The following is a 21,964-nucleotide window of genomic DNA, read 5'->3' as shown; positions in this document are numbered from 1 at the left end:
AAATTTTTAATATTTGGGCTGTGGTGCTTTTACACCATTGGAGAGACTAAAATGTAAACATCCTTTCTGGAAGGCATTGGGAAATATATATCAGGTGCCTTCAAGATGTGGTTTTGGTACACTTTTCACTCCAGTTAACTTCTGGAAAGTTAACTTCAGAAGTTAACTGGAAATGTCTTCTGAGAAAAATGAGGTAAACATGAAAAGATCAACCTTGTATCACTGTTTACAATAACAAAATTTAGAAACAACCTCAATTTATGGTACTAGGGGATTTGGTTAAATAAATGATCATTTGCCATACAATGGGGTACTATGTGTCATTAAAAGTAGATATGTAGCTTGACATATTTCAGGATGGAAAGCTGTCATTCTTATATTGTTGCAGGGGCAGTAGGGAGGGGAGAAGTTACTGATGGCACACAAAGTAACATCCTGTGTATGTGTATGTGTGTGTGTGTACAAACACACTCCCTTACACATGCACTTCATAAATGCACATATCTGAATATGTCTGCTAAGTAGAAACACGAACTTTTTTTTCTCTCATCAGTTTTATAGATTTTTTTCAATAATGAGCCTATATGCCTTGTGCAATTTTTTCAAGGAGAAAAAGATCTGGGGTGCAGGCCTTGGGGATTTCTCCTCAGTGGAAGCTGGGTTCCTCCCCAGCTGTGATCCCACCCCCTAAACCTCCAGCTCCACCCACACCTCCCCCTTCCCCCAAGCCCTCAGGCACCTGAAGTGATGCAGGGAGCAGGTGTTCCTCGGAGTTCCAGGTCAAGAGGCTCTGTGTCTTCCCCTCTTCCTCTGCCTGCTTGGTCGTCTCAGGTGGACAGCCTGGAGGTCCACCAGGAGGTGGTTTCCAGCAAGAAAGGGACCAGAGGCCAGGCTGCCCCACGGAGGCTGGCTGTTTCCGGGAACGTGACAAGGCTCTGGCTGCTCCCCTAGAAGACTGGGAAGCTGAGTTTCTTGCCCTCCTTGAGATATAGCCTTCTCCCTCCCCCTCTCCCTCCCATCTCCCTCCCCCTCTCCACAAGAGCCCCAGGGCCAACAGCTGAGTCCCAACAGAAGTCACAGGCTGGAGCCCCAGGGAGGCCATCTGGGCACAGAGGACAGTCATAGTGAGGACCTCCCAGGCCACGTGGGCAAGACAGTGAGGGTAATCTATGCAGGTGATGGAGTTTAAGAAACGCTGCCCCCACATATGGCACCTTGGCATACTGAATAGTTTAATCTGAAGGAGTCTGAGGAAACAACAGAAGCAGGAAGGTCACTCTGCCCTTCCCCCGTCCTTCTCCTCTGAAGCAGGTCATAATCCCTCAAGGGAGAGGTGCCCTTATACGCAGAGGAAAGGAGCCTCCAGCTCTGAAGACAAAAGGTCAGCGAGAAGAATCCTAACGCACAGGACTTACTACGTGTCCCCAGTTTCCTACACTCACCTCACAGTCCTGAACCCGTCACCCTCGCACGACTACCCACCCATCATCACCCCCGGCACAGAAACACTAAGGCCTGTTTCTTCAGGTCTTCATATTCTTATGAAGGCTCCCATGACACATAAAACTTCTATCAAACAAATCTGCGTGCTTTTCTCCTATAAATCTGTCTTTACCGGTTTAATTTTCAGACCCAGACAGGGACCCCAAGAGTGTTGAGGAAAACGTTTCCTACCCCAACACAGACCTGTCCCTACTGCTCCAAGGGCAAGGAGACTCAGAGCTCCAGGAGGCTTCCTAAGGTGACAGCTGTGGTGGCCCCTTGCAGGAAGGTGGCCATGGCCAGAGAAAGCTTGGCAGACCACGACAGGGCTCTGAGAGCGAGTGAGGGCTGACAGACCCTGAGCATCTGGTCACCCCATCAGGGCTCTGCCAAGCGTGGGGCAGGCGTGGACACAGCCGTGCAGTTGCACGGGCCCTGAGAACCGCCTCCAGGATAAAGACAGGCAGCCTGACACCTGGACCCTGCTCTCCATCATTCCTGTGCAACCTTTCCAAGCTAAAAGAAGTGAGGGATGTTTCCAACATTGCAATGGAAAGAGGCCTGGCCCTCGGTGCTAGTCCTAAGGCCGCCTGCTGTTGTTACTAATATTCACGATAATGACGATGAAGCTAGCACTCGGCAAGCACTTGCTGTGTATCAGGCATCGGGCAGGATCTCACTTAGTCCTCACCGACCTGTGATACGGGTACGGGTATCGTCACTGGGAGGTTCGTCACCTAGCCACATGGTGCTTAACTGGCACAGCCAAGACTCAGGTCCCAGGTCTGTCCTACTCCAGGTTCTTAATCACTAAGACCATCACAAACACTCATTCATTCACTCACTCAAAACACACTGTTTTAGTTTCTCCCCTATACCAGGCACTTCCTATGACCTCCTGTTCTCAAGGGCTTCTCTGCCCCCTCCCCCTGGCCAGGTGGACACACTGTATGGAGACAAGGCTGGAGGCCCCCAGACCTTGGATCTGGTCCGTCTCCCTCAGGTGCAGCCCCAGTCTGAGACAGCACTGGGGCCAGGGTCAGGAGTGGCCAGCAACATCACACGGCCCCCTGCCTGCCTGCTAGCCGGGAGATGCACTGCCACCCTTGGAAGAGATGGGAGCCACAGAAGAAGGTGACCTCGCACAAGTCCCTGCCCTCTCGCTAGAGTCCTCAGATATAAATGGAGTGGCTGGACCAGGTGATTCTGAAGTCCTCCGAGAGCCCCTGGCCAAAAGTTCTAAGCTGCTGCACCTCTCTGGGCAGGTTGGTGTCTTTTTTCCTAAGATTCTGCAAGTGTGAGATTTTTATATTTTAGCAACTGATTTTAAAATCTTATGTTTTAACACAACATTGTAAAACAACTATACTCCAATTAAAAAAAAAAAGACACACACACAAATCTTATTTTCCAATATTTTTGCATGTGAGGAAAAAAAAAGGACTGACCCAGCCAACAGGACATTATTAGCCTCCACTCAGTTATAAGAGCCTACCACCTCTGGTAATGAGAGGCACCGTGCTATCTTTAAATGTTATTATTTTTCATTATATATAAAAAAAATCCATGCTCATTGCAAATGTTTGGAAAATAGAGAAAATTGGGAAAAGTAAAAAATAGAGTCAAGACCCCAAAGAAAACTACTAGTATTTTTTTAACATATTTTCTCATTCTCCAAGATACGATGGTAAATAAAAGAGCAAGGTGCATTAAAATATGTTTTAAAATCTTATGCTTCAGTTATTCCTAGAATCCCAATATCAAGTATTTCTAGGATTCTATGATTCAAAAATTCTAAGATTTCCTTATTCTAAGACTCTCTGGCTGCAGGAAGGGAGACCAAAGTCCTCTTTTCATGCCCTTGTGAGCTACCATTTGGGTAGAAGGGAGAGAGAATGGGTTATTCCATCCTCACAGCTCCCTAGGACTTGGACAGGCTGTGTAAGCGTCTCATCCACGCCCATGCCAGCCCTCCAAGGACGCCCCGGCCCATCCTCTGCACCCTTCCCCGCGACTCACTGAGGCTGGGTTCTGGTGTTTGCCTCTCAGAAGGTGTTTGGTGGGTGCTGGCAGCCCTGGAGCCTCAGCCGCCATGGCCTTGGTGGGGCCTGACCCATGAGGTGCGGGCCCAGGAAGAACACACTCTTTCCCTCTCCCTTTACGGTGGGGGCCAGAGACACCTCCAGGTGGGTGCTGCCCCACCAGAACCAAAGGTTCCAGGCCTAGAATAGGCTGGTGGGGCAGGGGCTCCCAGCACACGGTAAGGACTCACCCAGGAGCTCAGCATTTGGGCTTCCCCGACGTGGGGTCCGAGTGGTGGTGGTGGAGGGGACTCTGCCGGCTGCGACCCACCTCCCCACGGAATAACAACATCCTCTGTGGACGGGTGGGGTGGTAGAGCCGGGGCTAGGGACTGTGGGTGTGCGATGGGTGCCTTCTCTCTGCCCTTCTCCCTCCAAGCAACAGCCAGTGCTGGTCTCTTCATTCCTGCCCAGCTCCCCCGGGCACCTCCGGGCAGAGCCTGCGGGGAACCCGGGCAGTGGCTGGCCAGCTCCCCCACTCCCATCACCAGCCAGGCCCTGTCGCCTCCCTGCCCCCAGTGTGTCTCTCCTGCCCCTGCCACTCCAGCCTCTTCCTCACTCTGGGTTTGAGACCCACTTGACAAAAGGAGCCACCTAGCGCTGCCATAGCCCACTGTGTGACCCTGAGAATGTACGTACTTCCTCCCTGGGCCCATCTCCCCATTCTGTAAAGTTGAGGGTCCAGAAAATTTTCAGGCTCCTTCCAAGTCCAGACAGGCTCTGACTCCGTGGGAGAGAAGTGGGGTACGCCTGCAGATGGGCACTACCCCAACTACCCCAACACAAATACACGCCATGTCAACAAAGTCGCTAAAGCAGAGGCGATTTCTCTACTGAAACCCACACGTCGGCGTGGGGTTCCTGCCCCCTGAGGTCCTCAAGCGGCTAGAATCTCTGCGCAGAGTTTGGGGCCCTCCTCAGTATTTCTGTGACTTCCCGGAGTGAGCGTGTGCGTGGGAGGGACTGCCTGCTGAGCTCCGATTTCCAGGGCTGTGCTCACCCCTTTACCTTCACCCATGCATCAGTTCATTTCTCTCAATTTCCACCGAAATAAACAAAAATCCTGATTCATGCAAAGCCCTTAATTTGGACATTCCCAAAGGACTGAGGGGACAGCCACGCCAGAACAATTAAATATTAGACGTATTATGCAAATTGCATCCTAAAAAGCCCCCAGCCGCTCCCACCTGCCCCCCGCTGCCATCTCTGTCTTTGTGGCTCCCCCCAACCCGTCTCCACAGCCATTTTCTCTCCGCATTAAGGGTGCTCTCCGTGGTTACAAGGGGCCCCTTATGCAGCCTCACTTTTCTCAGCACCCCCAGCAGCGCAGACCCACTTACTCGGTGATACAAATTCTGCCGCTCAATTAGAAGGCAAGAGTGGCTCCAGTCATTTGCTTTCAGTGACATTTCTTTTGTCAGTGGTGATTGCTCTATCAAAGCCTCCTGAGATTTCTTTAGTGAGCTCCCCTAGTTACGTTTAGAACATTTGAATCCCAAAGATTTTTTTTCTTTCCTACAGCACAACGCTGAGGTAAAGTGCAGTCCTGCAATTCGGGCCTCAGTGAAGCGTGAGATTTATTACCCTGCAACCTGGTGGAAGCCTCGTGCCAGCCTGGCAGTGCCCGGTGTGGGTGGGAAGGTCAAGGGGCAACAGAAGGAACACCCTTCCCTAGGACAGCGAGGTGGGACCCGCGCACCCTGGAGCCCCAGCCCTCCCGAGCCGGGGTGCAAGGCTGCCCCCCAACATCCCTCTTCTACCCCACCCAGCTCCACCCCCCCCCCAGCAGAGGGTGCCCCGGGAACCTGGGGAGCTAGCTGGAGGGACTGCAGGTGGGAAGCACCCCCTCTCCTCACCGCTTACCCAGCAAATGCCCCTCGCCTGTCTCGGCCTGGCCCGGAGACTTAGGGCTAAGTCCCTTCACTCACCGGCCTCCTAGGTGCAGGGCCCAGACGCTCTGGGGCTGATCCCCCATTGGGGCTCACCTTCTAGCTCTGGATGCCTCCCTTGGACAGGTCCCTTTATTCTCAGTGCATCAGTGGCCATATCTGTAAGGTGGAATAATGAAACACAGAATGAGATTATTTAGTGGAAGCACCTTGCAAACTGGCCCAATGCCAGTGTCAGACCCAAGTACAGTATATATTAGCAAAAAATATCATCCCAGGCTGCTGGTTCAGGGCTCCTGCCCAGTATTTAGTCCCCTGTGGCTCTGTGACCCTCCATCCCCCTGCCCATGGCATTCCAGGTGAGAAATCCTTGAACCCTCCAGGTTCCCATAGTTTGAAGATTTCTGGGGCTCCTGCAAACATAGGGACTTGGGGGACCACTGCCTGTGGCCCCAGCTCTGCCCCTCATACCAACCCAGATGCAGAATTTGGTTCCTGCACAAACCGTCAGGAGGAATCCAGTCATCGTGAGCATCTGGGATTTCTGGAGATTTTGCAGGAGTTGTGTGCGTCCCAGGGAAGAGCTCCGCTGTTAGCCCCTGGCATTCAACCACCACTCCCCCCTTCCCCCATCTCTCTCCGCCCACTGCCACCTCCCACTCAGCTCTCACGGAGCCCCCTTGCTCACAAACTGTCGCCCCCAGCCTTCGGCAGTCTTTGTACTAGGGGACCCTTGCCTTGAATCAGCATCCCCCCAAGGGACGTTACCAAAGGCTCACCCAACTGCCCAGAGATGGATGAACACCTCCAGCTCCCTTTGCCTGGGATGGGTGCCTACCCAGCATCCCTGCATGGCTGAAAGCCTCTCTCAGCTGCGCCCTCCTCCTATCCTCTCAGCCTCCACAGTGTGACCTGGCCTGCGTCCACCCCCAACCCTCCCTGGGGGACGTGGCCACCTCCGCTCAGAGTCTCCCTGGCCGCACACGGACTTCCTGAACTTCAGTAGCCCGGAGCAGGACAGAATGCTGGAGATGTTCCTGTCCCCTCAGCCATCCCCAGACCCCCTGCATCCGCTGTATGGGACCCTCACCACCACTCTCCCCTCGATAGGCTGTAGGAATAGCTGGGGGAGGGAGGAATAGGATGGAAATGGCAGCTAACACGTACGTAGCACTTGGCATGTGCACGCACTCTCCTAAGGGCTTTACACGTACCACAAACACGTATGCAACGCATGCAAAAATAAACCACTTAATCCTCACACTAATCCTGTGAAATATGTATTATTTCCATTTTATAGATGAAGAAACTGAGGCTCAGAGAGGTTAAGTAACTCGCCAAAGATCACACAGTGAGTGATGGGGTCAGAACTGGAAGCCAGGCAATCTGGTCTCTGCTCTTTTCCACAGGAGGCTTCTGAGCCCCCATCGTCTCCCTCACCAGGGCCTATGCTCCCCCCAACCCACATGGTAACACCTGGAGCTTAGATGGAACAGAAGGTGGGAAACCACTGGCCTAAGAGGAGATGTGAGATCTGTCAGGAACATATTGCATGAGCACAGGCAAATCTTAACTCCTGGCCTGGACGCTGCTACCACTGGTTTGGTTTGGGCATAGTCATTTGGTCTCTCTGGGCCTCAGTTTCCCCATTTGCACAAGGGGGTCAGACCTTTCTACACATTCTCCTGCTGCTAATCTTGTATGAACTGAAGGCCTAAGTGTCCTCTTACCGACCAGCCAGTGATAGGCTCCTCCTAGGAGACACGACCTCCAGCTGCAAGGCCCGGCGGGCTGCTCACCCCCTCTCCTGGCTTCCAGCTGCCTCTTGGTTTCCAGGGCCTGGTCCCCAGGAAGAATCTAGGGAGCCCTGTGGGAATTTGAAGGGAGGCAGGGAACCCACCACCTCTGTGCATCCCTGTTTATCCTGCAAATGCTGCATTTATTAAGGGCAAGTCCCGCCGTCATGGGCTCACGGTCTAGGGGGCAGACAGGCCTTATTCAGTCACCAAGGAGATCAACTCACAAGTGCACCAAATTCTCTGAAGCAGAGGTTGGAGAAACAACCTCTGAGGAAGACCGGCAGGGCCTTGGCAGCTGCGGGAAGGATTTCGGCCTTCTCCCTAAGGGCAATGGAAGCCACTGGATGGCTTTTGGCAGGACCCCTGTGAGGCAGAACTGAACGGCCCCACCCCCAGATCTCTTTAATGTTATTATCCATCATCAGAGTTTTAGGAACAATAGTAATTCCTCACTTGCTAAGCACTTTCATAGACACTTTCTCCTTTGCTCTAAACCAACCTTGTGAGTCGTTCCATATTCCCATTTTGCAAATAAGGGAGCTGAGGCCGGAAGGGAGGCGGTGGCCTGGCAGGCTGCATGTGGGTCCAAGAGCTGGTGTGGAGCCAGGCCCCCTGCCTCCCTGAGCTTGTCCCAGGGGGACTCTGAGCTTGGCGGGCGCCCTGCTACCTCCACCTCTCTGGGAGCGATGAGGCACCGCCAGCCCTGGTGGCCACCCCCTCCCAGGGAGTCCTGGCAGCAGGAACAGGACCTTCGCCCAGCAGCGGAGGGTCTGCCGAGGCGCCTCTGGCTGTCCGTGCACGTTCCTTCCAGCAGCACGCAGCCAGGAGTCCCGGAGGCCGCTGCTGAGGCCTTTTGGGAGGCAGGGGGTGGAGAGAGAAAGATACAAATAAGAAAAGAATCATGCCTCTCCTCCAGCATCCTACAGCCTAGGGAGGCAGAGACACTGCGCTTAGCAGCTCAAGGAGTGATCAGCAATTCCGACAGGGAAAAAGTATGCCCATTTTACAGATGAGAGTCTAAGGAGCAGAGAGGTAAAATAACTTCCAATTCCACCCAGCTGGTAAATGGTGATGCTGGGAGTCAAAAGAATCCCTGTCCAATTGGGGGAGGGGAGCAGTTTTCCCCAGGAAAACAGTGCAGCGTTTTCGCAGAGATCTTGGGTGACAGAGGTCTCCCATTACCCTGGTTATGTGATTAAAAAAAATTTATTTTTAACTGAGATATAATTTTCACACAGGAAAACGTGTGTGACAAATGTGTGTAACCACCACCAGAATCAAGGTACAGAGCATCTCCAGCTCTCCACAAAGTTCCCTCATGCCCACTCCCAGTCTCCTTCCTACCCCCAGCCCTGGCAACTAGTCACCTGTTTTCTGTCCTCAGGGTTTTATCTTTTCCAAAATCTCCTGTGGAGGGACTCACCTGGTGTGTAGTCTCTTGGGGCCTGGCTCTTTCACTTCGCAGAACGCTGTGAATATCTGTGCGTGTTGATGCATGCATGTACATGTGAGTGGCTCACGCCTTTTTATTGTTGAATAGTATTCCGTCCGTTGTATGGATACGCCAGTTTATTTATCCATTCACTATTTGCTATACGTTTGGGTTGTTTCCAGTTGAAGGCTATTTTGAATAAAGTTGTTAATGGACATTTGCATACAGGTTGCTTTGTGGACAAAAGTTTTCATCTCCCTTGTGTGAGTACACAGGGCAGTCGTTGCTGGGTTGTAGGTAAGTGTATTGTTCAACTTTATAAGGAGCAGTCCAAATGTTTTCCTAAGCGGCTCTACCACTTTGCATTCCCACCCAAATGCACGAGAGTTCCAGTTGCCCAGCATCCTCCCAATACTTGACGTGGTCAATCTTGTTACTTTTAGCTGTTCTAATGGGTAGGAAGTAGGATCTCTTTGTGGTTTTAATGGGCCTTTCCCTAATAACCAATGACGTTGAGCATCTTTTCCTGTACCTATTTGTCACTGTATATCTTTAGTAAAGTGTCCAAATCTTTTGTCCATTCTTTGGGGGGGTTAAGAACTCTTTATATATTCTGGATACAAGTCCAATATCAGATATATGATGTGAAAATATCTTCTCCCAGCTTGTGGGGTTTCGTTTTTTTCTGTTTTTTGCCTTCTCATTTTTTCACCACTGTCTTTTGAAGAGTAGGAGTTTTTAGTCTTGACCAAGTCCAATTTGTCAAGCTCTTCTTTTATGGTTTATACTTTTATTGTCATCTTTGTCTAACCCAAGGTCACAAAGATTTTTAAAAATGTTTTTCCTCGGTAAGTGTTATGGTTTTAGTTCTTACCTTTAAGTCGATTATCCATTTTGACTGAGTCAATTTTCGCACATGATATGAGGTGAAGGTTCAGATTTATTTTTTTCCACGCGGATCTTCCATTTTTCCAGCATCATTTATTGGAAGACTACCCTGTCCTGATTGACCTACCTTGGCACTTTGTTGAGAACTAACCACGATTGTGTGAGTCTATTTCTGGACTTTCCATTCTGTTCCATTGTTCTGTGAGTCTGTTCTTACACCAAAGCCTTACTGTCTTGGTTACTATAGCTTCACAGTAAGCCTAGAAATCAGGTAGCGTAAATCCTCCCACTTCGTTCTTCTTCAGAATTGTTTTGGATATTCTAGATCTGCCATAAAAATTTTATCATCAGTTTGCCAATTTCTAAAAAACACGCAGTCTGCTGGAATTTTGAGTGGAATAACATTAAATTTATAGATCATTTTGGGGAGAATTTGATATCTTAACAATATTGAGGCTTCTTTTAGATATTCTCATGTTTCTCTCAGCAAGGCATTATAGTTTTTCATGTACAGGTATTTTATGTCCTGATGCACTGTGAACAGGTATTGCTTTCTTAATTTGCACTCTCAAACTTGGTTGGAGCCCCCGGGGATGCTGTCGAGGCTCTCCTGTCCTGCCCCAGATACTCCTCGTGTGCATCCAGAGGAGGCCTGCGGAGAAGAGGGGATGAGTAGGTGTAGACTGCCCTGCGCACGGGGCTCCCTATGATTCCAAATTGTCACCCTAACCTTTAAAAATCTGTTAAAATTTCAGTTGCATTTTCTGCTTCTCTGTTGACCACTTTCTTCCATGCTCTTCCATGTTCTGCCAGAGGTGGAAGAGTGCATGGGCCCTCTCTCTTCTAGGGACTTGTCACCCTCTGAAATTTAATCCACCTGGGGCTAAGAGGTATGACTTGGTAGATTATTAGCTTCTTCTCATCCTTAGGGTAGGACTGATATCTTGTAGCGTTCTGCGTCCTAAACAGGGTGTAGGTAACTTTTGGTCAGGGCCGTGGCCTGGGCTTCCAAGACCACAGTCCCCTCAGGGATGGGAGGGCCACTGGGAAACTGGAAAAGGGGAAGGATTCCACAGGTGGAGGCCTGGGGGCTTAGAGGAGCCCAAACCCCTGACTCTGGCCCACTCCTGTGGCACGGCCGGATGAGCTGTCCTTTTTTTTTTTTTTTTTTTTTTAAATCTATGATCTTGTTGTTTGCAATACTCTAGAACTGACAACAGCAGATAAACCTGGTTTTCTCATACCAAAAAAAATTGTGTAGCCTTGTTAGTTATAATACTTTAAATTGTGGGAAAGAAGATAAAAACCCTCTTCCTTAGCTGCTTCCCAATCCTCTACACTTCACCAGGGCCACCCCGCAGCTGAGGTTTCCCTGAGTCACAGCTCATTACTAACTATGACAATTCGGGCAGCAAATCGCAGAACTACCAGAAGAAATGCTGTACGTGTCTGTGGTGGCGGTTGCTGTTTGTGCGTCTGGTTTTGTGCCCCCAAGAACGTTACTTCCCTGTTGCTGGGCGCCTTGTCAAAGCCAAAGATGTTTCCATTTATGATCGCCCTGCCACCGGCATGAGTGGTACAGGCAGCCGAGTATTATCCTCTTTATTAGGACTCCTTGTCCTGCTGATGGCAGCTGATCAGAGGTCAGTACCTGGAACACTCTGGGAAGGACTCTTAGGGGCAGAAGGCACTGATGGATTGGCAATGTCTGCCATGGGCAAGAGATGGGGAAGCATCGGCATGTGTTTCCATGTGTTATCCCTGCCCCATGAAATGTGCCAGGACTGCTGTCAGAGCTGGGGTGCTGGGGCTCTTAGAGGGCCCCACTCCACCCATACTACCCACCATGGCAAGGACTGCACTGCACCAAGGGCATGTGCCCACCCAGGGTCCATGATCTCCCTCCTTGCAGGCTACACTCTGAGTACAATGGCCCACAGAATGCCCCACCCGAATGGTCCCAAATCTAGGGCCTGTGGTAGCATCTCCCTAGGTCAGTTCCCCTAAGGTGTGACTGGGTCACCATGTAGGCACCCCTAGGCCCAAGTGGTAGCTGTTTAGAAGGGGCAGTTTCCAAGGGGAAGCTGTTTGCACAGGGATGTAAATGGAGCGTGGACTTGAGGCCTAGACACACACAGGTGTGTGAGGTCCCTGGACAGGGGTCTCCTCTTGCCCTGGGCCCCACAAATGTCAGGGAGGGGCCTGTGATACACTCGTTGAAAGGGTGTGGTAAGGATTAATGATGTCTGTCATGGGCAAGGGGTAGTTTGAAATTATACAGCACCTTGCATGTTGGCCCTCCCTGCCCAGTAAGATGCATCACATTCCTTCCACCTCCTGTCTGGCATCCTCCTCCTGCACGGACTTTTCCAGGGAAAGAGCGCTCACCACCTTCCAAGGGAGACACCCCCTGTGTGTTTGAAAGTTCATTAGAATGTCCTTCCCTATGCCGACCCCCAAATTACCTCCCAGGTGCTTCCACCCTTTGGACCAAGCTCTGGACGGTGACTTGCCCAAGGTCACACAGCTACTTGGTGGAGGAGCCTAAGTAGGACCCCCAGGCCCCCAGGCCCGTTCTTGCCTCTCCACCCTAAGGTGATGTTTAGAGGAGCCCCAGAGCAAGCGGGGCCATGGCGGGGAGGCTGGGGGCCGAGTCTTCTCGTGGCTCTGTTCCCTCCCTCTCCACCCCCAACCCCAATCATCTTACCAGCCCAGCACATTAGAGCTCTGGCTTTGCTGGCCCTTTCCACTAAAACAGAGAGAAAAAGAAAAACACAGCACAACGTTCTGGGGTCCAAAACAAACACCAAGGACAATGTTAATAAATACATAAAATTGTAAGGATCTGGATCTCAAAGGCACTTAACACAGGCAGGCTGGGTCGCGCAGGAATGGTTCAGTGTGTGCCCCAGCCTTGCCGGGAGGGGGCAGGCAGCGGGCGGAGAGGGCACCTGGGGAGCCCCTCTAGGGCCTCCACTCTCCGGGGGTTGCCGCCCGGGGCCCACTGCTCCTATTCCTCTAGCCTGGCTCAGAGTGGCCCCCTTGCCCTGGAACAGGAGAACTAGCCAGCACCTCTACGGCCTGCTGAGGAGTCTGGGAGACCCTCTGCATGACTGAGTGAGCATCCCTGGGAGAGGTCCCGGGAACCGGGTGGCTTCCTGAGAGCCAGAGGGCCCAGGGAAGTTACCTGCCCTTGGAGGTAACATGGGTGCAGCTGAGGCTCCACAGTGCTGTCTCCTCCCCACCTGCACGAGGGGCAGATGCTCACGTCCTGCCCTGGGGCACTTGGCCCTTGTCATCCCCAGGACCCGGCTATGAGTGGACTCCGGTCCTCAGCCCTGGAGCCTGGTCACCCCCGCACCCGCACCCAGTACCACAAATGGACCTCCAGTCCAGCTTAAGCCGGGTGGGAGAAGAAGACGCCTGACTCCAGCAGGAGTGGTCTTTGGTAGAGGGCAATGATTGGCAGGGCTCAGCCTGAGAACTCACATCTCCTCTGTGCCCCACAGAGTCACCTTCCAGCCCGTGCTCTCTTCACGCGCCGGAGTGACGACCACAGTTGCCGTTCCTGGTCCAGCCAGGGGGCCTAGCACCAGCTGGGGACCCCCTGGATGATGAGGACACATGTTCCAGAGTGTCCAGAGCCCCCTTCTCAGGGGGGCCTGGGGTGAGGTTAAAAGGCCCACCTGTAAACTGGAGGCACCGGAAGTAATAGGAAGTGCCACCTTCAGGGGCAGAGGTGGCCACCAACATGGCCCTCCAGCCAGCAAGTGCAAGGTGGACTCTGCCCTTTGGCCATGGCCAGAGGAGGTGTCTGGAGCTCTCGCTATGAAGAGCTGGGTGTGAGATGAACCGGCCTCCCGCCCACCCTAGCCCTGCAGCTGGAGCCTCACGACCACATTCGGCCCCAGCCCACTTCCTCTTGGACCACCCTGTGAGGGTTCCCCCGACCTTCCCCGGCCCTGCTCTGCCCCTCTTGGCAGAGGAGCCTGGTACTCGGGGTCTCCACAGGGGTCCCCACAATTTCTGGCAAAGGGAGGCAGTGTGAGGCCCGGTGGCTGTGTGTGTGTGTGTGTGTGTGTGTGTGTGTGCGTGTGCGTGTGCGTGTGCGTGTGTGTGTGTGTGTGTGTGTGTGTGTGTTGGGGGGACTTAGCTGGCCCTCAGTCCTGGCAGGAGAGACAGCCAGGAGCCCCTGAGAGGTTTGATTCGGTCACCTGGGCTGCTTGCTGAGGTATCTCCGGTTAGGGCTTTCCCTGATCTGTTTCTTCCTCATAGACCCACTTCATGGGGTGAAAAGTGTCACAGCCCCAAACTAGAACAATAAGAAGGCAAATAATTTAAAAGGCAGTCCGTGCTTGCCCCGGCCCCGCTGTGTGTCCTCTGAGCTGGGATGTCTGGGGCAGCACAGAGCATGTAAACTTGACCGGAGGGATGGGCAAGGCCAGGCTCATGTCACCGGGGAGGTGGTGGGAAGGCTGGTGCCTGGATGCTTCGGGTCTTCCCTGAGCTGCCCCTTATCTTCAGAGACTGGTGTAGGGGCCCCAGCCCAGCCCCAGGGCAGTCCCCGGGGGGCACTAGGAGAAGTGCCCCAGAATACTGTAGGGTTCCGTTTCTGGGCAGCAAAGCGGCGCTGGCTCACTGCGGAGCTTGTGCCCAGAGGTCCTGGGAGCTGTGTGGCTCGGCCATGCTGATGGCCGTCTGATCCCGCTGGTCCCACAGTGGGCTCCACAGCCTCTGGAGGGGCCTTGGGTCCTCGGAAGGGGCTCCCAGGAGTGGAGAAGGGTGGTGGTGAGGCCAGGCTGGGGTCCGGGCTCGCATCAGGGCCCGAGGCCTTCGTGGTACAGGACTCACAGCACAGCCGGTGGTAGCCAGGGATGGAGCAGTAGCGATCAAGCACTTCCATCTGGCAGAAGATGGACCTGTCCTCCACACAGGGCTCCGCTGCACACACAGCACAAGGACCGATGCTGGAGGACGCCCATCAGCCAGGTTACAACTCCCACTCAGCCCTCCACCTCCCGCCCTCACCACCTCCCAATCAACCCAAAGGAATCCGATCCACTCTGGCCAGGGCCAGGCAGATGCCCGGGTTACTCACACTGTGACGAGCAGCTTAAACGTCCTGCCCCTGGTGAGCACACATTTGGAACAGTAAGCCCCCCACCAACAAATTTGGAATCAAGCAGATCTAGGTTCCGATCAAGGCTCTATCACTAAAAAGCTACAAGGCTTCGGGCAAGTCATTTAAACTGTCCAACACTCAGTTTCTTCTGTGAAATGGGGATAATGCTGACATTTACCAATGAATAATAATATTATTATTGTAAGTAGCATTTGTAAAGTTCCTGGCATAGAGGGGTGCTCATTATATTAGTTTTGTTTGCTTTTGTTCAAATGTCATCTAAAAATGTTTTTGCATTTCTGTGATAACTTCAGGTAGGTCTCTCCAGATGATGTGAAGGCAGGAGCTGTGCTTTCTATTAATTTTTCCAGGGAAAGAGAAAAGGAGGGGGACAGGGAAGAGGAGAGGAGGGGAAGAGAAAGAGAAGAGAGAAAAGGTACGGTGCTGGCTTAGGGGAACAGGAGAGAGACTAGAGAAAATGGAAAGCCAGTGGCCCCTAGATGGCGCTAGAATTCTAGGGTCAGAATCAGAGCTCCCCTTTGCTCCCAGAGGAAAAGGAAAGGAAACCAAAGCACTTGAACAGCCTGAGCCTCAGCACAGGAGCAGAGCAGCAGCAAGACTGGAGCCAGAAGTTCCTTTGAGGACATTTAATCAGACCCCTCTATTTTACAGATGAGGTCGCTGAGCTCAGAGAGTTTCACGAATTTGTACAAGGTCACACAGCCAACTGATCCTCTAACTAGGAGTTTGGGTCTGGGATCTTTCTGCTACTCATCTTGTCAGACCCTGGTCCTTGGGAAGGTAAGAAAGGGAAGCAGAGAAGGAACCTAGGAAGGAAGCACAGAACATAGAGCCTGGTATATAGTAGGTGCTTAGTTAATATTTGTTAATGGATGGATGGGTGGTTAGATGGATGGGTGGATGGATGGAAAGATGAGAGGGTGAGCTGCTGGGCTCCTGATCATGAAGCAGAGAGAAATGACTGCTACTATATTTGTTGTTGGCTGACTACTAAGCAGGAATGCACGCATTATCTCATTTAATTCTCTCAACAGCCCTATAAAGAGAGCTCAGAACTACAATTGCTTATCCAAAAATCTTGGAACCAGATATGGTTCATAATTCAGAACTTCTGAGGTTAGAAGAGTAATATTCAGTGTATTTACATTAATGTCCCCAGTGGAGACTGGACGTCACCTTGCAACCAAATACGGCAATGTTCCCGTAGCAAAAGAATAACTAATCTCTCGTTAGTTCAGTTCAGATTTTGCTTCCCAGTGAGTCTGCACCAAATTTAGGGGGACACTTGCAGCTTTCAATATTTTGGAACAGCAGACAAGGAATCATGGACCAATATAAGCATCATCCCCACCTCACAGCTGAGGAATCCAAGGCTCCAAGAGGCTAAGTCACGTGGACAGACTGGAAGCTGGGTCCACTCCACTGCACGGCCCATGCCCACGACGCCGTGAACACCGGAAGAATGGGGAGGGGGTGGGGTCCAGAGATACACTTACTTGATGATATCTTGTTTATGGGATCTAGGGGCCCAGATTGTGGCACCCACTCCCCGTCTGGGGTCACAAGTTCCCGGACGTCAGCCCTCACTGTGGAATTCTGGAGATTTCCTGTGAGGGGGAAAAGCAGCTCTAGTATTTGGGCTGGGAAGCCAGCCAAGCTGAGCCTCAGGTCTAGGCCAGAGGAGCTGGGCTTGACCCCCATCCTACCCGGCTCACCTCCGCAGGCGGGCAGGCTGCAGACCTGGACCGTGTCCGGCTTGTCCCCCTCACACTGCCCCAGACTGCTGGCGTTGGCCCTGCACACCACCTGCCGCAGCTGGACGCCCTCTCCGCAAGTGACGGAGCACTGCCGTGGGGAGACGGGGGTGGGGGTGTGGAGAGACAGTGGAAGGAGGCGGTGAGCTCTGCAGTCCAGCCAGTGCCCAGGACAGAAAGGGGACAGAGAAGGGTGCCAAGTCTCTGCTGGACCAGAGGGACATGCAAGGACTGCTCTCAACAGCCTCTCCAGGACAGCACAGCAACTGTCAAATACTCCTGTACCAGGTGGGAAAGAGCCACTGCCCCGATCTTGGAAGCCCCTGAACCTTCCCACCATCTGGAGGGGGCCTGTGGGACCCCATTCCGGCACTACTGCTTGTTTTCACTCTGTCTGGCCTGTGCCTGGGTCCTTAAATATTTTGTGTATCACCCTGCTGCCATCCACTAGCCCAAGGGACCTGAGGCAGGTCCATGCACTTGATGATACCTTGTTAAGGGGATGTAGGAACCCAGACTGTAACAACAGCTAAGCTGAGAGAACTGGGTGATGGGGTCACCATGGACCCCTCTAGCTCTGACATTCAATGACTTTGTTTCCAACACTCAGCTTGTAGAGACATGCTCAAAAGTGTCTTCTTCTCTAAGAGGGAAAGGTGTGGGCACAAGGAACAGAAGACCATTTGAAAGGGCTGCCACACACATCATGCCCTGGAACCCACATACTCTGATAAAGGGGTGGGGTGGCTTCAGGAAAAGCAAGGGTGCCCTACGTGACCAGGTCACCGGGTTTGTAGGCACTGAGCACAGCCTCTCCTAGTGGGATGGGAAGGACTTGCAAAGGTCCACTTCTCATACCAGGGCAGGTGATGAGCAAGGGAGACACAAGGGTCACATGCCACACAGAACAGCGGGACAAAGATGGCTCATCTTCCCAGGAGGAATAATTACAAACAGCAATAGCTCTGGAATGCTCTGCCCATCTTACAGGGGCAACTATCTTCCACCAGCTGTCACCTCTCTGTTTTACGTAAGGGGCCCTTTATGGATCAGCGGTCTTTCTGGTTTATATTCAAACAAATAAAGCTATATATTATGGAGAAGAATATAAAATCTGCACAGGTTGTGTGGGGATTTTTAGTTCTTTAAAATACTCTGTATTACGCAATATTTCAAGCCTACAGGAAGGTATGAGGAAGTTGGTCATGAACGCCTGTTCAAACACCCCCACTAGCAACTTTAGTAAATCAGTATTCTGGCGCATTTTCAAATACCGCGTTGTGCCTTTTTAAACTTTAAGTAAATCGTATCCCCATTGGTAGTGCTACTTCCTTCATACTTCAGTGCTTTTTCTCGCCTGTTTTTCTGAGGGTTATCTATATTGATGAGTGCGGTTCAAGCTTATTCATTTTTCTTGCTGTATAGTATTTTATTACATGAATAGAGCATGGGGTTTCTTTTGGGGGGGTCCAATTTCCTATGGATAGATATTTAGAATATTTCCTGATATTCTGCTGTTACAATAAACATCATTGTGCTTATTTCCATGATCGAATGAGGTTTTAAAAATTGTAATCAAATATGCAGATCATAAAATTTACATCGTAACCATTTTTAAGTGTACAGTTCAGTGGCACTAAGCACATTCACATTACTGCATAACCATCGCCACCATCCATCTCTAGAACGGTTTCTTCTTCCCAAACTGAAATTCTGTGCCCATTAAACATTAACTTCCCATTCCCCTCTCCCCTGGTCCCTGGCAACCACACTTCTACTTTCTCTCTCTATGAATTTGACTGCTCTAGGTGTCTCACATAAGTGGAATCATACTGTATTTGTCATTTTGTGTCTGGCTTTTTTCACTCTACATAATGTCTTCAAGGTTCATATCAAACTCATTTTTAAGAGAAAACCCCAAACTTGAAAAAACTTCCCTGTGGCCCCTGGACTATTCCACAACCTTCTTACTGTTTGCCTTTTTCTTCCCTGGCCTCCCAGCAATGAACTTGCTACAGAGCTGCCAGAGTGATCTTTAAACCTGAAATCAGAGCTGGTGACATACACGTTAAAACCTTTCAAGTTTCCCGCTGCTCTTAGAATAACTCTAACTCCTCATAAAGCCCTGCAGGATTTGACCCCCTGCCCACTCTCCAAAGATGTCGTGTAACCCCTGCCCCTCTCATTAAGCTCTAGTCCCAATGTCCTTTAGGTTTCTGGAACATGGCAAGGTTGTTCTTGTCTCAGGGTCTTCATATCTCACATAGCTCACACCTCAGGTCTCAGCTCGAATGTCACCTCCTCAGAGAGGCCCTCCCTGATATGTTACCCTGTTTACTTCTGCTCAGCTCCAGCTGCAACCTGTCAATGCTTTTGTTATTGGTACTTGTCTCTTATGTCTCCCTCACTAGACAGTAAGCACCATGAGGACAAGAATCAGGTCTGTCTGGTTGGTAGTGGGTTCCAGGCATTCTTAGTACAGTGTGCCTGGAACGTACTTGGCACCTTAGTTTCCCGACCAGGGATTGAACCCATGCGCCCTGCAGTGGAAGTGCCGAGTCTTAACCACTGGACATCCAGGGGAGTCCCAGTAAATATTTCTTAATACAAGAGTGTCTTACAGTTTGCTCATCTGTAACACAGGGATATTAGCCCAGGCCTCCTAATTCTGTGAAGGTCAAAGCTGATGGTGAATGGATATAAAGGCCAAGCCCAAAACCATGGCCCAGCATACCGTTGGACTTAGTTTTGAGAAAAATCAGATCAGATGTGGGGAGAGGGATTCAGCCAGAAACACTCGGCCTGCAGGGAGCGCCAGATCTCTCTGCAGCTCCTCCACCCAGACCCTCCTCTTCCTTGACTTTGCAAGGCAGGTGCCTGTCGGCCCAGCCCCTCCCACGCCCTGAGGACAGCTCACCTGGGACCAGGCTCCCGTCCGCCACTGGGCTGGACAGGGCACGCGGTGGCAGGGCCGGCGGGCCTCGGGCCGGTCCCCGGGGCAGGCCTTGGCCGGCATGGCCTTGTGGGTACCGTTGGAGAGGGGCAGCAGGCACTGCACTCCCCGAGTCTGCACCCCCAGCTTCCCACAACTCCGGCTGCAGGTGCCCCACTCCTCCGTCACCCACCTGGAGACAGACAGGGAGAAAGGTGGAGGAAAGGCGGGACTATGGGACACTTCCTCCCAGGGCCACTCCCACTCCCTGAACCACCAAAGGCAGGAGCCACAGAGATGGTTTGGGCTTCAGAATGCTTGGGGGCCAAGCCAACCACCCACGTGGCTCTGCAGCTGTCAGGCGTGTGGCCTTAGGGAGGTCACGTATTCTCTCCTCTGTTTCCTCATCTGAAAAATGGGTATAATGCATATTTAAATCCTGACACCCTGCAGGTCCTTGGACAAGCTATTAACCCCTCTAAGCCTCAGTTACCCCATCTTTACATCAGGATTCTTTCAACACTTCATAAATATTTGCGTGTCTATCATGTCCTAGGTGCTGACATTCAGCCGAGCACAAACAGATGAAAATCACAGCTTGCAGAGTAGAAGCCCCTACCATGGGGCTCTTGGGACAATTTAAGGACCTGTATATGTAAAGCACATGGCAGAGTGCATGGCATGCAGTAGGCATGTCATAAGTGCAGGCACTATGATTATCACCGTCAGTGCCTGCAGAGCTTTGGTGATCAGCTAAGCCGCTAGTCTCCAAGCGTCTTTTAGCCACGGAGCAGCTTCCAGCAGCATCTTAAGCAGGCGCCCACTGGAAGAGTTAGACAAAAGCAAAACTGCTCTGGTGGGGGGGAGGGAGGGGCAGCCCCCAACTCCCACTCCCCTCTGTTCCCTGAGGCATCATTTAGTAAACGACGGCTTTAGCCAACCCCTTCCCTTAACAAACAAAACAAAAAGCCCCGAAACTTCATTTGACATTTTACAGATAAGGAGACAAGCCGGGGTGGGGTGACCTGCTAGGGGTCATGGCAGAGTTAGCCCCGCATGCTCTGTGATCACAGATGTTTGTGGGCAAAGTGGCCTGAATAAAAAGTAATACATAAAAAAGAACCATGGAGAGCCAGGGGGCTGGGGATCGTGGCCCGGGCCGGGCACAGGGAGGCCATGGCAGCCTCTAGCACCGGTCAGCAGCTCCCGCCCTGGCTCTGAGGTCCCTCTACCCTGTGGGAGCAGAGCTGCTGTGGATCAGCAAGGCCGAGTTGGAACCCCCCAACCCTGGGAGGACTCCTGGGAGGCAGGAGGATGGACTCAGCTCTTCATGGTTTCCTACTGGCCAGCCACCCTTGGCCCTACCTGGGGGCCACTAGAGAAGCCTGCTGGGGCTGAGGACGAGCTGGGCAACAGGCCCAGAGACCAGACATCGATCCTCCACAGATTATAGCTCTCTCCTCTCCCCAAAGCCACCTCCAAGTAACCCCAAGAACATGACCCTGGGCTCAAAAAGAGCCTGTGTCCTCAGGCCAGGGAATCCCAATCAGGGGCTAGACCACAGCTGGGGGCTGGAAGGCCAGACCGCATCCCTGGGCCCCAGATGACTGGGCAGGGAGGAACTGGTAGACAGCGTCCTGGCCTAGGTTCTGGAAACACTGAAATCCTCTTCACCTGCATGGACCCCCTGGATCACTGAGGGAAAGCTGTGTCCCCAGATCGGGCCTCAGCTTCCCCATCTGTAAAATAATCCTGGGAGGAGCAGAACAAAGGCAGCATCTTCCTCCTTCTGGGAGTGAAAGTTAATGCAGAAATCCCAGAGGGGATGGACGGGCAAGGAAGCCCGCGCGGGCCATGGGCAGAGGCTGGCGTGTGGGTGCTCTCTGCTCAAGAAGTCCCGGCTGCGGGGGCTACGTGCCTCCACCCTCCAGCGCTGGCGGAAGCAGGCTCACCCGCCCCTCGTCGTGACGTCAGGGCAGAGAGAGGGTCTGCGGTCAGCCTCCTGTCCCTCCCCCAGAAAGCACTCACGCAGGCTGGGCACACGGGTGCTGGTTGCAGCGCCGGCGGATGGGCTTGGGCCTCTTCCTGTGGTCGCACAGGTGCCGCTGGACCATGTGGTGGTCTCGTCGGCGCCGGCAGCCGTACTTGGTGAACTGGATCCCTGAAGGGAGGACAGCCTGCCGTTGGGGGTCAGTCTCACCAGGCCCCCACTGTCCTGCCCAGAGCCTCAGGGACAGTGAGCTCCGGAGAGACTGCAGCCAATCCCCTCTCCCTCTGTGCCTTTGCATCTTCCCATCCCCAAGTCACTTTCTGAAGAAGCCTTCCTTGACCAGCCCATCTCAGGTGTCACTGGTATAGCACAGGTGGGGACGTGGGCTGCTGTCTCTGCGCGCAGCTGGTGAGCCCTTACAGGGCAGAGGTCCTGCCCCGGATACTGCTCTAGCACCCCCAGCCCAGCCCCAAGGCCCTGCCCAGGCACCCTGCCACACCCCAGAGACCTTCAAGGAGAAACTGAGGCACGAGCCGGGGACATGCCAAGTGGAGACGATGTCAGGCCCCCGACC

General features: G+C 52.5%; 2 protein-coding genes and 1 long non-coding RNA gene across 10 annotated transcripts in view; all 3 read right to left on the bottom strand.

Moving 5' to 3' along the window:
- SGPL1 (sphingosine-1-phosphate lyase 1) overlaps positions 1-4,697 on the bottom strand; it is a 103,524-nt gene extending 98,827 nt beyond the window's left edge. The window contains exon 1 of the mRNA XM_029200997.1: positions 740-4,697. The gene's annotated coding sequence lies outside the window, so the exon portion shown is untranslated. The remainder of the gene's footprint in view (positions 1-739) is intronic.
- Positions 4,698-5,382: 685 nt separating this feature from the next.
- LOC114908880 lies at positions 5,383-12,297 on the bottom strand. The gene is made up of 3 exons (XR_003797059.1): positions 8,675-12,297; positions 7,183-8,101; positions 5,383-5,611 (listed from the first exon to the last, which is right to left on the bottom strand). It is a non-coding gene; the product is annotated as an uncharacterized LOC114908880 (long non-coding RNA).
- A 68-nt stretch (positions 12,298-12,365) lies between these two features.
- Positions 12,366-21,964, bottom strand: part of ADAMTS14 (ADAM metallopeptidase with thrombospondin type 1 motif 14) — a 92,122-nt gene continuing 82,523 nt past the window's right edge. For 4 of the 8 annotated variants that reach the window (XM_029245610.1, XM_029245612.1, XM_029245613.1 and 1 more), the window contains 5 exons: positions 21,429-21,561; positions 19,386-19,593; positions 16,430-16,559; positions 16,211-16,321; positions 12,366-14,512 (listed from right to left, as the gene is read on the bottom strand). In XM_029245610.1, the coding sequence (XP_029101443.1) occupies positions 14,019-14,512; positions 16,211-16,321; positions 16,430-16,559; positions 19,386-19,593; positions 21,429-21,561 (1,076 nt within the window). In that variant the 3' untranslated portion in view covers positions 12,366-14,018. Of the gene's footprint in view, positions 14,513-14,611; positions 15,521-16,210; positions 16,322-16,429; positions 16,560-19,385; positions 19,594-21,428; positions 21,562-21,964 lie in introns of those variants that run through there. The other 4 variants (XM_029245616.1, XM_029245615.1, XM_029245617.1 and 1 more) reach the window with 4 other exon arrangements.

The sequence above is a fragment of the Monodon monoceros genome, unplaced genomic scaffold, assembly GCF_005190385.1.
Source record: "Monodon monoceros isolate NGI ecotype Baffin Bay Population unplaced genomic scaffold, NGI_Narwhal_1 Super_Scaffold_4, whole genome shotgun sequence".
Lineage (NCBI taxonomy): Eukaryota > Metazoa > Chordata > Mammalia > Artiodactyla > Monodontidae > Monodon > Monodon monoceros.
This window is presented reverse-complemented; position numbering and strand designations above follow the sequence as displayed.